This window comes from Heterodontus francisci, chromosome 16 (genome assembly GCF_036365525.1).
Source record: "Heterodontus francisci isolate sHetFra1 chromosome 16, sHetFra1.hap1, whole genome shotgun sequence".
Taxonomy (NCBI): Eukaryota; Metazoa; Chordata; class Chondrichthyes; order Heterodontiformes; family Heterodontidae; genus Heterodontus; species Heterodontus francisci.
In genome coordinates this window covers 40,211,235-40,224,172 of record NC_090386.1, presented here as the reverse complement: position 1 = coordinate 40,224,172, position 12,938 = coordinate 40,211,235, and the positions used below count along the sequence as shown (strand labels likewise).

Below are 12,938 nucleotides of genomic sequence, written 5' to 3'. Positions count from 1 at the left end.
CACTCCCACTTCCTTTCGCAACCTGGGATGCAAAGGATAAGTCTGTAAAAAGATTCAACAGTGAAATCTAAAGAACTGGAATGTAGGAGCTTCCATATTTTCAAAGAAGATTATGCCCCACCCACTATGTCCTTAAAAATACATCAAATTAAAACAAGCTATTCTGCCATCAAGCTCTTCCTTCTACAGGCTACATGCTATCCATGTCATCATGGTCTCCATCCCACCTATTTATTCTACTGAAGGAAAGTTTCGCAAAGGTCACCAAATAAACTTTAGCATATTTATGCATCCCAGTACTCAGTCCTGGCCTTCTGTCTTCCACATCGCACACACATTTTGTGTTGAAAATGTGCCAATTTACCGTTTCAACCTGTTGGTGTTGATTCCTCAGATTCGGATATCTATTCTGCACTGAATACCCTTTGATAGTCAATAAGAAGGCCAAATTATAGGAAACTATTTCGTTGCTTTGTTTTAAATCAATGATTCATAAAACATGTAGGGTCATAAATTGAAAGAGCCAACATCCTTGGAATAAGTGTTAGGATGCATCCACCAGTGGCTATGTTTGAGCTTGTGGAGTCAATCGCAGGTCACCTCATTACTTGAGGCTGGTAGGCCCCTGGTTCACTTAGGGAACATCTCGGGAGCCCACCTACCCCAAGAGAGCGGGAATCTTGGTGGATAGTGGTCTGGTTTTGGCGATGCCCATCATGTCCCTCCCCCACACCCCATGAAGCCAAATATTGGCAGCTCACTGCCCTCCAGCTGAAATATAGGCCTGAATTTTACTGCGGGCTTCTGGATCCCAGTTTCAGGGTGAAAAGCGGGTCCAGAGCCCACACTAGTTGGCAGCGGGACAGGCTTTGCGATTTTCTTGAAGATGGTCTCCTAATTGAGCTCCTAATTAAGGACAGTGGGTGGGCTCCTGATGTTGCTGACCCAATTAGAGAGCTGGCAGCTCTGAAGCCTCATCAGCACCACGGAGAATGATGATCACTACTGAGGCAGGCAGGAGACACCGTCAGGTAAGTAAAAAGAAAAGAATAATTCAGGAGGTTGAGTGTTGGAGAGGAAATCCCTCCCGGGAGATCAGTGGGGTTACAGGGGCTGCCTTCCCTGACCTCAGCCCCCGCTTTGGGCCATGGAGCCTCTGGCTCCGATTGCCACCCAGGCTGCCACAGGGGTCCGCACTGCCATCGGCAAAATGTTGACAGCTTCGTAAAATGGTCTTTAATAAATCCTTTAATATGCAGTGGACAGCCACACCACATCTGGTCCTGCTGCTGGGAAAATTCCCCAGCAACGGGACTGCTTCAGGGACCAGTCCCAATGCGGCTCCTCACTGCTCTACCAGTAGCTCACTGCCTTCCACCCACCACCGGGGTGGGGAAGGGGGTAAAATTCTGCCCATTCTTTTAGCTGTAATAAATCCTATGGAGTCCAAGCTGTGTCCCTGGCCTGCATCCCAAAAGTGGTCTCCACACACTATTTAACAGGTTTTCAAAGATCTATCAGTCCTCTGGAAGGCCTGGTTCATGAGGATTCCCTCCTTAGGGAGTATCTGCTCTATCTTCAGCACTCACTTTGTAATAAGTGACATGAGACTCTATCCTTTACAAGGTCCTGCAGTAACTCCCAGTGCTGGCTGGGAGTCAGCTATTCAGGGTCGAGGCCTATTTTCTGGTTCAGCTGCCTGAATACTACTAAAGCAGCAGTTCTCTAAAAGTTAAGTTAGTGTTTCTATTTCATGGGTACTAATCTCAGGAAACCACTACACCAGAAATATAATAGTTTCCAGCAGCCCAACATTTTGTACCAGCATCATTTCTAATTAGAATCATGCTATGTGAGGAAGATTTCCCCTCTCCACTGTGTGTAATGTAATTGGAACCTGGTTTTTCTAAACACAGTGCAGAGGAAACCTTTTCCCTACACATTTAAAACATTACTGAGTAAAGCTGCCTGTTGGAAATGAGCTGTTCAGTGGCCAGTTGTATTGGGAATAGTGAAGAAAGGTGTAAAGAGGGCAATTTGACTGTGAAATCAGCCATTCATTGCACATCTCTCCCAATTTTTCATTTTATTAATGTTAATGGAAATGAAAATCGGGAAAGATGTATAACGAACGATTGACCCATATCACAGTTTTACACTATCAACCAAAATTAGCCCCAATGACTGTTCTTCTGGATATATGGTGAAATAAGTGTGATATCACATCATAATATGTGTACTAAAGTGCAGGGTATGTGGAGAACTCAATAGAGGAATAAAGCTGATATATTAATAGAACACATGATAAGTAGGCTGGAATATGTGAATCCATTGGCGCCAAAGCAAGTGACCATGGATATTTTTGAGGCAAACAGTTTGCATGATCCTATGCCTAAAACCAAAAATAGCAAGATGACTGACTGTATATGAATGTATTTAGAAACTTGCTGCACTCAACTCCTTTAAACAGGAGCTTATCATTTGCCTGACAAACTGATTAAGACAGCAGTGAAGGAGAGCTTAAAGATATTCAGTCTTAGTTTCTTCATCTTGCAGTGGTTCTAAGGCTATTGGAACAATTTTTACTTGGTTTCTTATACACTTGCGTTTTTAGTTTCTGCTTTTCCAATGGCAGCCACTGATAACTAAAGACAACCCATGCATTGTAACAATTCTGTGATTCTGTGATTAATTTCATCAACTAGCTTCACAAATACAATTTAGATATAGTTCACACTTAAAAGGCCAACAATGGTATGGCAAGTGTTTTTAAATCTTTTTTTAAAAAAAGATGCATATGGAACTCGTTTTTTTTTCTGGAAGCATGTTCAAGGAGAAAAAAAATGAGGAGGAATTTGGAGTTGCAAATAAGGACTGAATTTCCACTGTGTTCCATTCCTGATCTGAGTTGTTCCAAGGAATGAGACACTGATAAGAGATTACAGAGCTTCGATAGAATGCATGGAAAATCAGAAGAAAGAGACAAGCCAGGATGATACCCAATAATATGGGGTGGGGGAGGGGATGCGCAAGGGGATAGCTACACGAGTAGAGCAGCAAGATTAGAGAACGTTTTAATGGCGTGTTATCCATGTAAGTACTGAGTTTATACAGCAAGTGATGCACCACAATCTAATTGACAACTACAGCATTATTTTAGTGTGATATTTAGAATTGGTATATATCTGTGTGAATATCTGGCACCTGGTGTTTGATAAAGTGTGACTCAGCTATGTGGCCTTGTCCAATCTACACCTTCTCCTTTGTTATCTCTTGCCCCACCCCCACCTCACTTGCTTATAACCATTGACATTTCTAATATTTGCAAGTTCCGAAGAAGGGTCACTGACCCGAAACGTTAACTCTGCTTCTCTTTCCACAGATGATGCCAGACCTGCTGAGTGGTTCCAGCATTTCTTGTTTTTATTTCAGATTTCCAGCATCCGCAGTATTTTGCTTTTATTATATGGTAAGCTCTACCTGAAAAGGTAGTGGAAGCTGATTCCATAAATAATTTTAAGAGGCAGTGAGACAGGCACTTGATGATGAAGAACTTACAGGGTTACAGACAAAAAAAAGGGGATATGGGGCTAAGCATGACTGCTCTTTCAAAGAGTCAGCAAAGGCATGATGTGCCAAGTGTCCTTCTTCCATGCTGCATGTTTCTATGATTCTAAGAATCTATCCATATTAAGTATAGATATAATGAAGAGAGAAAAGTTAACATAAAAATGTGACAAAATTATGGCAACAGAAAGCTAAGTGGCACACACAGGAAGGGTGGAATCTTCAAAGTTTCATGGGGGCAGGCTTGAAGGTGGGACCAGAAGAATATTTACCCATCTGGCAGCTGTGAGTAGTGAAATTGAACAATTAACTGCCCCATTTGTGGGCTGATTGAGGACACCGCCATGACTTCCCAGCAGCGGGCAGGCCCTCCATTGAGGCCAAAGCCTGGAAGGTGCCTGAAGGCAGTTTTCTGGTGGCTGACCGGAGGTCGGAGTGGGTGGGGGGTGCAGGGGGCCTGCAAGGCCTCCTGTAATACCTCCCCGCCGGAGCAGCATGGATCAGTGGGCCACAGCTGCAGTCGCCAGTCATCCTGTGGAGGGGTTTCCCCTCCACAGGGGTGGTCTGGAAGCTGTGGCCACAGGTAAACTTGAAAACTCACAAACTTCTTCAGAGGCCATTTCATGAAGGAGGCACCATCGCAGTCCCCATCCTGCAGCAGCAGCGCCCACCTCTGATAGTGGGGTTGCCATCCTTGCAAGCCTCCAGGCCCTCTGATTGGGCCTGCAGCCTCAGAATCCGCCACCTATCCTTAATTGGATGGAGGATCCGGAAGTGACCTTTTAATTGGCCACCTCTGGAAAGATCTCCCAGGCAGGCACCCTGACGGATAGTGCAGGGTCGGGACTATTTTAAAGGACTTATGATTCCACCTGAAGAACGCACAGATATAATGGGTTAAAAATTGGCTTACCCTATTTTTGAGCAAGGGGGTCGTGATTCATTACCTGCCCCCTCTTGTTCAGATCGAGGTAGGCAGCATGCAAATTTGGTGCACCCACCTCATCTGCATGATTGTAGTATGTGGCCAAGTGGGTCCCCCGCTGCTGTCTTCTCAATGCTGCCAGCTGCCTCTGCACTCAGCAGGGGAGCCCAGTAGCGTTGTCCAAAAACCAGGTGGTGCAACCAGTCTGCTCTTCTTAAAGGCAGGCTGTGTCTCTTAAAAGGAAGCTGCACTGAAGAATATTGCAGCAATTTAAATGATGGCAAAGCAAACACCATGGCAGAGAGAGAGTTCCAGGGTGATGGATGTGCTTCTGGAATAATTAGTGGTGGAGGTGGTTAGGAGGAGAGATACCATGGTTCCACAGGCTGCCAAGAGGCCCTCAAGGACCACCCACTGAAGGGAGTGGAAGCAAGTGGCCAGAAAGGTCAATTCCTGGCAGCAGTGCCACAACAAGTCTAATGACCTCACGTGGGTGGGCAACATCAGTAAATTCATCTTCACATGAACCAAAAACAGAAAATGCTAGAAATACTCAACAAGTCTGGTGGCATCGGTGGAGGGAGAAACAGAGTTAATGTTTCAGGTCTGTGACCTTTCATCAAAACTGGCAAAAGTTAGAAATGTGATAGGCTTTGAGCAAGTGAAAGAGGGGAGGAGGAAGAAGAACAAAAGTCTGTGATAGGGCGGCGGGCAGGAGAGATTAAATAACAAAATATTTCATGGTTCAAGGTCAAAGGGAATGGGACAAGTAAAAAAAACAAAAGATGTGCCTGCAGCAGGTTTGAATGGCAGATGCTGCCAGACCTGCTAAGTATTTCTAGCATTTTCTGTTTATGTTTCAGATTTCCAGCATTCGTAGTATTTTGCTATTGATCTTCAAAGGATATCTCCTACCTTCCACACCATCAGCCTCTCACGCTGCTCAATGCACCTTACCCCCATCACTCACCCAGCAGCACTCCCTGGCACTCAGGACTCACATCTATTATCCAGATGCTCCACCTTACTTTCACACAGCTTACAATTCTGCCAGCCTCACACCCTTCTCACGCTTCCTCCACATACTTCCAGCTATTCAGTTGTGGCCAGCGCATCACTCAAACAATGACTGATATTCTGCCCTCTCTCTTACAGGACAAGGTGGCACACAATAGAAAGGAACAGAGCAGAACTGATGGGGGACAAGATGCCTGCATCTCCTGAGCCCTATGGAGGAGATGGTTCTCCGCAACATGGGACCAGCAGCAATATAGCCCATGGCCTCCAGGCTCACTGAGAACATTGATGATGATTGAATGTTCCTGCCCTATGCCCCATCTCAGCTCCCAACTCACCCTCAGCCTGCTATCTGACAGATGAGCAAGTTGCAGATGGTGTATTCATGGATCTCCTGCTTCCCACCCCACCCCTCCTTCCCTCACACCAACCTTCTCCTTCTGAGTTCCTGCTCTTAGGCACCCAAGAACTGCTGCTTGCCCAGCCCCAGGAGGAAGAGAGAAAGCAACAGTACAGCACTAATGAAGAGGCCCCATCAAATGATCTGACACTCGTAGCCACCAGCTCAGATACTGGCACTGCATGTACCTTGGAGGCTAGTATAGAGTTGGGACCAGCACGCAGTGAGTCATCCAGGCACAAGTGGGCCACAGCCAGGCTGGGGGAAAGGATGGTTTGGTTGCCAGCTCAATGAGAGGTGAGGTGGCTGATGAGTTCTGCTACAGAGGACTCAGGATAAAGACAGCAGTGAATGGGCATGCATACGCGGATGCTGGCTACATCGGCTGGTCTGTCAAATAGCCTCCTGTAACTGACAAGGAGCATGGAGGAGTCGAGCTCCATTGGCAGAGGGCATGGCGTAGAGCTTGCCGCGGCCTCTACTCCATCTTCCTGTCATGCTGCAGACCCACAGGCACTGGCATTGCTACCGCCCCATAACTGTTACTACCTTTGTGCACACAGGTCAATTACAGTCTCCAGCAAATCCAGGAACTCACCACAAAAAGCTCCAGAAAAAAAACTCCTGCAGCACACAATTGCTCACAATTTGGCCCCGCTTGATAAGTTGACAGTCTCAGTCAGGGGAACTACAAAGGTGGCTGATATGGGCGGTAGAACTATGGACTGAATCTTAATTCCCCAAAATGGGTGCATTGGGGTCATGTCAGAGGTTAAAATGCAAAAACTCTGGAACAAAAAACAAACTCACCTCAACCATCTCCCTCCGCTCGCCCAGCCCCCACCCCACCCCCCGGAAATTCCAGTTCATATGGAGGAGGGATGAGGAGCGAGTGACCATTCCTCTCGTAGAAAGCAGGTTCTCTCCCACTTCTCCACTGTACCTACCAGCTCTCATAAGCTGAGCCTTGTGAAGCAGGCTTCCTGCCTGACAGCAGTCTAATCTGTCAATCAGGTTGCCAGTACACAACAACAAAAAATTTAAAATAGCTCTGCATATAAAAACTGCCGCATATTCAGGAAAATCATTTTTCCGCACATCCTGACCTCCCAACAGCCCCACAGCAAGGAACTTATCTTGGGCTCAAATCCAGGTCTATGTCTCAGACACACATCCAGTGCTGGGGATGAGGTACAATGTTGGGATAGTGCAGCTAGAGCCTAACTTCTCATTAACCTTTGCTATACCTGGCTGAACAGTGCTGCCAATCACAGAGCCATAGTGTCATTTATGGCACAGAAGGAGGCCATCTGGCCCATCGAGTCTATGCTGACTCTCCACGGAGCTACCTAGTTAGTTGAAAAATTGGACATGTTCTGTTTTCCAACACTGACATCGCAAAACTTGATAACCACAAACAAAAACACCCAGAAAATATAATGTATCTTTTTGAAGTATGGCAAATTCTTGAGTGGTAACATTATGGTCTTCCTGTCTCTGCGACATTCTTTAAATAGCAGAACTTCCTCTGTTCTTGCATGAAGTGGATCTTTATTTTAATGTTTGCGGTAATAATAAAGGCCACTATCAGGCCATGGAGTGAAGAAGTAGATTAACAATCCCTAACCTCATTCTTAAGAATTCAGAACCATTAACTGTTCCTCTGAAAAGATCGTGCCAAGTTCATCAATCTTTATTGCACTTTGCAAATGAATTTATGCAGTATATGCAGTGGTGAAACTTACCAGACACTATCTTTTGATTCTTTTAAAGATTTTCCATTCGCATCGATGAAACTGTCAATTCTCAGATTTTGCTCCGTGTCATGAGCAGAATTGAAATTTGTAATGGGCCGAGTGGGAATTCCATAGCACCTCAAAACTAGAACAAAGTGACAAATGTTAGTATGGGTCTCATACAGATGGCATTTGAGACTGGGTTAATTCAGTCAGGTTCTATTCAATGAAAGTCATCTGATTTGGCTCTTGTTGTTAAATGATTGAAAGAAAGATAACTGCACATTTGGTTCACAACAGCGAGGAATTGGCTGCTTGTTGGAATGCGCCCATATTACATCACAACTGTGGAAACATCACCCATGGCCCATTATCCCTGTTCATAATATCATGACGAACCAGGGATAGGCACTGATGTTGCACCACGGAGATTTGACAAAATTTTCGACTCAGCCACGGACATGGGGGTAATTAATCTGCATATAAAGTGTATATTCAACCTAATGCCACCAAAATACAATTCGATTTAAAGCACATTTCTTTCTATAAAGTAGCTAAGCATACAAACATCAATGGAGAGCAGCACAACTGTATTAGCTAGCTAGCAAGCAAAATAGTATGCAATGCAAATGTGAATTACTTTCATTGACAGAATAGAGCTAGCTACACCATGGCCTGAATTTTACACCCACTGCAGGAGCAGGCTGGAGGCTAGAGGTGTAAAACTGAGTGGGAGGCAGTGGGGTGATGATTCCATCGGCTTCTCACCCAGGCTGCAATTTTATGAAAGGTGGGGTAGGTGACAAATGGCCTGCCCGCCCCAGGCCAATTGAGACCCTTAAGTGGCCAATTCGCAGCTCCTGATGCTGCTCGTATGTTACCACCGGCAGCCGGGCACTTCATCAGCTGTGGAGGTCACCCAGTAATACCTGACGGCCTCATTGCAGGACAGCTTCGTGGTTTTCCGCAAGGCTTTTAAAAAAAAATTGGAATCCGCCAGAAAACCATGAAGCTCTCCAAAGTTCAGAAGCACTGTTCCTACTCTCAGCACCTGTCAGCTGTGAAACTGATAGTTGTGATTTTTTCTTAAAGCCAGTCTGGTCAGAAAGAAGAAGCCAATGGCAGATTTCTGAAATCCCAAGGTCGGAAATCCGCCATTTGACAGGAGTTTCTCATCCCTGAAATGACCAGCCACGGACCTCAAAATGTTTTACCACAGACACATTGCCGACACCTGTGATGAACCTCCCATAGTAAAACATCTGCTGCTTCAGCCTAACAGTTTAAAACATCAAATATGAAAACAAGAAATAACTGGAGAGTTCAGTAAGTGCCTCTTTATTTCAGGATCGCCCAGAGCTTCAGAGCAACATAGTTAAAAATAGAAGTTAAAATGGAAGTGTTAAGCCTGGAAATTCCACAAGGGTTCTTCCAATCCTGGAAGACTGGCAGAAATTCTGGGATGAATTTTTACCGATTACCAGTAAGTGCTGCCGTCGGGGCCAAAAGAAGGAAACGACCCTGCTTGAGCGGGCGTCGGGACTCAGGATGGCATTTTGCAGTCGGACAATTAACAGGTCACCGCTGGGGCCATCATCCAATTAAGGACAATAGCCTGCCCCCAAGACCTGCTGCCCCGAAGAGCTGCTGACCCAATCAGAGGGCTAGCGGCTCAGCAGCACCACTGCTAGTGGTGGCCATTGCTGAGGCTGCAGCTCCAGAGAGGGTGACTCAATGGCGAGGCACCCTCGAAGAGAATTCAGGTAGGTTGGGAGAAGCCTGGCCTGGGAGTGTGGGGGTCGTGAAGCACCCGTGGTGCTGTTGTTATGAGGGTGGCCATTGTCACCATTGCCCCCTTCATAGGCCATGGGCATGCACATGAAGGAAGGCCCTCCCTCCCCTGGAGCCCGTCGGGAGGCTGTCATGTGTCGTTGGGCAGTTCCCCACGCGGCGACAGGTAACCCTCCATATGCAGATAAAATGCCCGCAGAGGCAGGAGGTGGCCCTTAATTGGCTGTTTAAGTGACTCAATTGGTCACTCAGCAGGTGGCAGAGTCATCAACTCTCTCGCTGCTGGAAATATAGCATGGTGGCAGGAAGATGTCGGGCTCCCCTCCAACGTCTTCCCCCACCATTTTGACAGCCCTCCCGTCTCCCAGGCTGTCATCAATGGGCCGGGAAAATTGCAGCCTCTGTTTCACTAAAATAGCAATGTCTTTCAGTGACTAGATTACTATAAATAGAGATAAAAAGAAAGCCTAAAAGAAAAATAGGACGAAAACAGGTGAGAGTGTAAATTATTTTAAAAGGGATAACACCTGTATCATTACAACAAAGTAAGCAGTGTTGTGTCAGCGCATCAGGAGCATACAATAATGGCTTTGAGTCATTTCTACCTTGTCAGCTTGGACAGTAAAGGCCCAATCATCACTTTAAACATGGGCCATATTCAACATAAACTCTTCTGGAATTGCATTTGCTTTTTTATAAATGCACAACAATGGACATTAAAAGGGCTGCATAAGATGGCTGCCGACAGCCAGATGATTTTTGCAATTGAATGACTATGGGTGGAGTGCCTACCTTGAATGGGCATACCAAGATGAAACCATTTATGGAATTCACACTTCCTACCGTTTGTGGTCTGACCCAAAACTCACTATCTATGGACTCCTAGACTCAGTGTTTCCGAGCTTGAAACTTAAAGAGAGCTGTAAGAAACCAGTTAAATCATAAGTAGGTGTGAATGGCCACCATCCATCCCCCATTGCGTAGCAATAGCTTCAAACTTCAAATTGTTCTTGTTGGACCAAAAGAAGGTGGTCACAACTGAAACTAAACACATATAATGGATCTGATTAGGCCAAGCACCCAGGAGAAATTGGTCAGTCAGCAAACAACAGCTGCAGAGAAAACAGACAAGGCAGCACCATTATGCCTTAAAAAAACCGAAGGCTATAAAATCTTAAGGTCTCCAAGCCTGTTCCTTTACAAGTCCATCAGTATAGAAAACTGACCTCCTGGTAAAAGACTACAAGCACCTAACTTTGTGACCTGCTGAAAAACCACCTCTTCGAGAGAACCCTGCAACGGCTTTGATATATGACTCTGGCTATCGAACTCACCTAACTACCCTTCAGGACTGAAAATGCCTTCTTCACTAGGCCAGCAACATATGCTTTTTCTCCAAGATGAGCCAAATCATGTGACTTACTAACTGTTCGCAATTTGTAAAAGTGCACTATCCTCTTTATTTCTCGAGTGTGTGTGTGTGTGTGAGTGAGTGATGAGTGAGTGATGTAGTGTTAGACTTTCAGGGTAAACGTGTGAATAAACATAATCGTTTTTATTTAAAACCAGGAAAAGCATGCTGCTGGTTATTCAAATTGGCCATCCACTAAGGGTTTAAGAAACAAACACCTTCCTTGTCAAGAACGTACTGATTACGGACAGTAATGGGAAGGGAACTGGGGTTTCAGTTCTCTCTCAAATCTGTCTGCAGCACCAAGACATGAGGAAAAATAGTTGATTTGGTTGTGTGTAGAATCACAAGGCTTTCAACGGAGCATATACTGCTGGCAGAATGTTATTCTATGTTCAAAATCCAAGACAGCCCTTTTGCTAATCATACGTAAAGGTACTTTCAGTTTTAAGCTGTCATAAAAGTCATCACTGTTTATGTCGAATTGTGCATAGATGGTTGAAGAGTCCAGCAGTTAAATTTGCTGTGATTCTGTTTCCAACCTCAATACTTTATCATTCAGAATGAGATATTGATGTTTAATTTGAATCACTTTTTGAGGGTCTTAGTCTCAATGTTTTCCCTTCTGGGAAACAAAACAGTGCAAAACGTGTTCCTTTTGTGCCATCATGGCGAACTGCATGGTTCTATGAAAGTCTTTCCAATTATAGATTGGAATAACCAGAAAACATAATGCCTGCCTAAACTTGGTACTAAAGTAGCTACTCTTTCATCACTGGAAAAACTCAAATGCAACAAATTTATTACAAAGGATTCCCAGTGGTCCTAATGACGCGAACACGTTCTGAAAGTTCATTTGTCACTGCTGCCGGCTGTCTTGACCCCTATGCTTCCAATTCTGGGAACATTCATGTCTTATTTCTTTTTGATGGAATCAGAATAAGCAGCATAGCTAAAATAAGTGTCCCAAGCCCAACCATCTTCAAATGTTTCATCAATGACCTTTGTTCAATCATAAGGTCAGAAGTGGGGAGGTTCGCTAATGAGTGCACAATGTTCAGCACTATTTCAGACTCCTCAGCTGCTGAAGCAGCCCATGGCTATCTGCAGCAAGACCTGAACAACACCCAGATTTGGGCTGATAAGTGGCAAGTAACATTCACGCCACACAAGTGCCAGACAAAGACCAACTCAAACAAGAGAGAATCTAGCCATCTACCCTTGATGTTCAATGGCATTACCATTGCCGAATCCCCAATTATCAACATCCTGGGGGTTACCATTGACCAGAAACTGAACTGAACCAGCCACGAAAATGCTCTGGCTCCAAGAGCAGGTCAGAGGCTGGGAATTCTGCAGCGCGTGACTCACCTCCTGACTCCCCAATGCCAGTCCATCATCTACAAGGCACAAGTCAGGAGTGTGATGGAATACTTTCCACTTGCCTGGATGATGCAGCTCCAACAACACCCAGAAAGCACCATCCAGGACAAAGCAGCGACCTGATTGTCACCCCACCCAGCACCCTCAACATTCACTCACTTCACCACCAACACACAGTGGAGCACTGAGTACCATACACAAGATGCACTGCAGCAACTCACCAAATCCCCTTCCGCAGCACCTTCCAAACCCGTGACCTCCACCATTGAGAAGGACAAGGGCAGCAGGCGCATAGGAACACCACCTCCAAGTTCCCCTCCAAGCCACATACCAACCTGGCTTGGAACTTTATCACTGTTCCTTCACTCTCACGGGGTTAAAATCTTGGAACTCCTTCCCAACAGTACTGTTGGTGTACATACACACTAAGAACTGCAGCAGTTCAAGAAGGCAGCTCACCACCACCTTCTCAAGGGCAATTAGGGATGAGAAATAAATGATGGTCTAACCAGCAATGCTCACCTCCCACGAATGAATAACAAAATAATGAATGGTTAGTATGGAGGAGGAGGCCTTATTTGCCAGGAAATATCCCTGAATTATGTTATTCTAAATGATCTCTGCCAATTGTTAAGTGCAAAAGACTATTGATCCTTTTACTTATTTGACAGTTTAATTAATTCTGGAGGCTAAATAAAACAATGCAAC

At 45.2% G+C, this 12,938-nt stretch overlaps 1 protein-coding gene across 1 annotated transcript in view; it reads right to left on the bottom strand.

Annotated features, from left to right (window-relative positions):
• LOC137378063 (protein-glutamine gamma-glutamyltransferase 2-like) overlaps positions 1-12,938 on the bottom strand; it is a 101,022-nt gene that overhangs the window by 31,103 nt on the left and 56,981 nt on the right. The window contains exon 7 of the mRNA XM_068048126.1: positions 7,655-7,790. Coding sequence (XP_067904227.1) covers positions 7,655-7,790 — 136 coding nt within the window. The remainder of the gene's footprint in view (positions 1-7,654; positions 7,791-12,938) is intronic.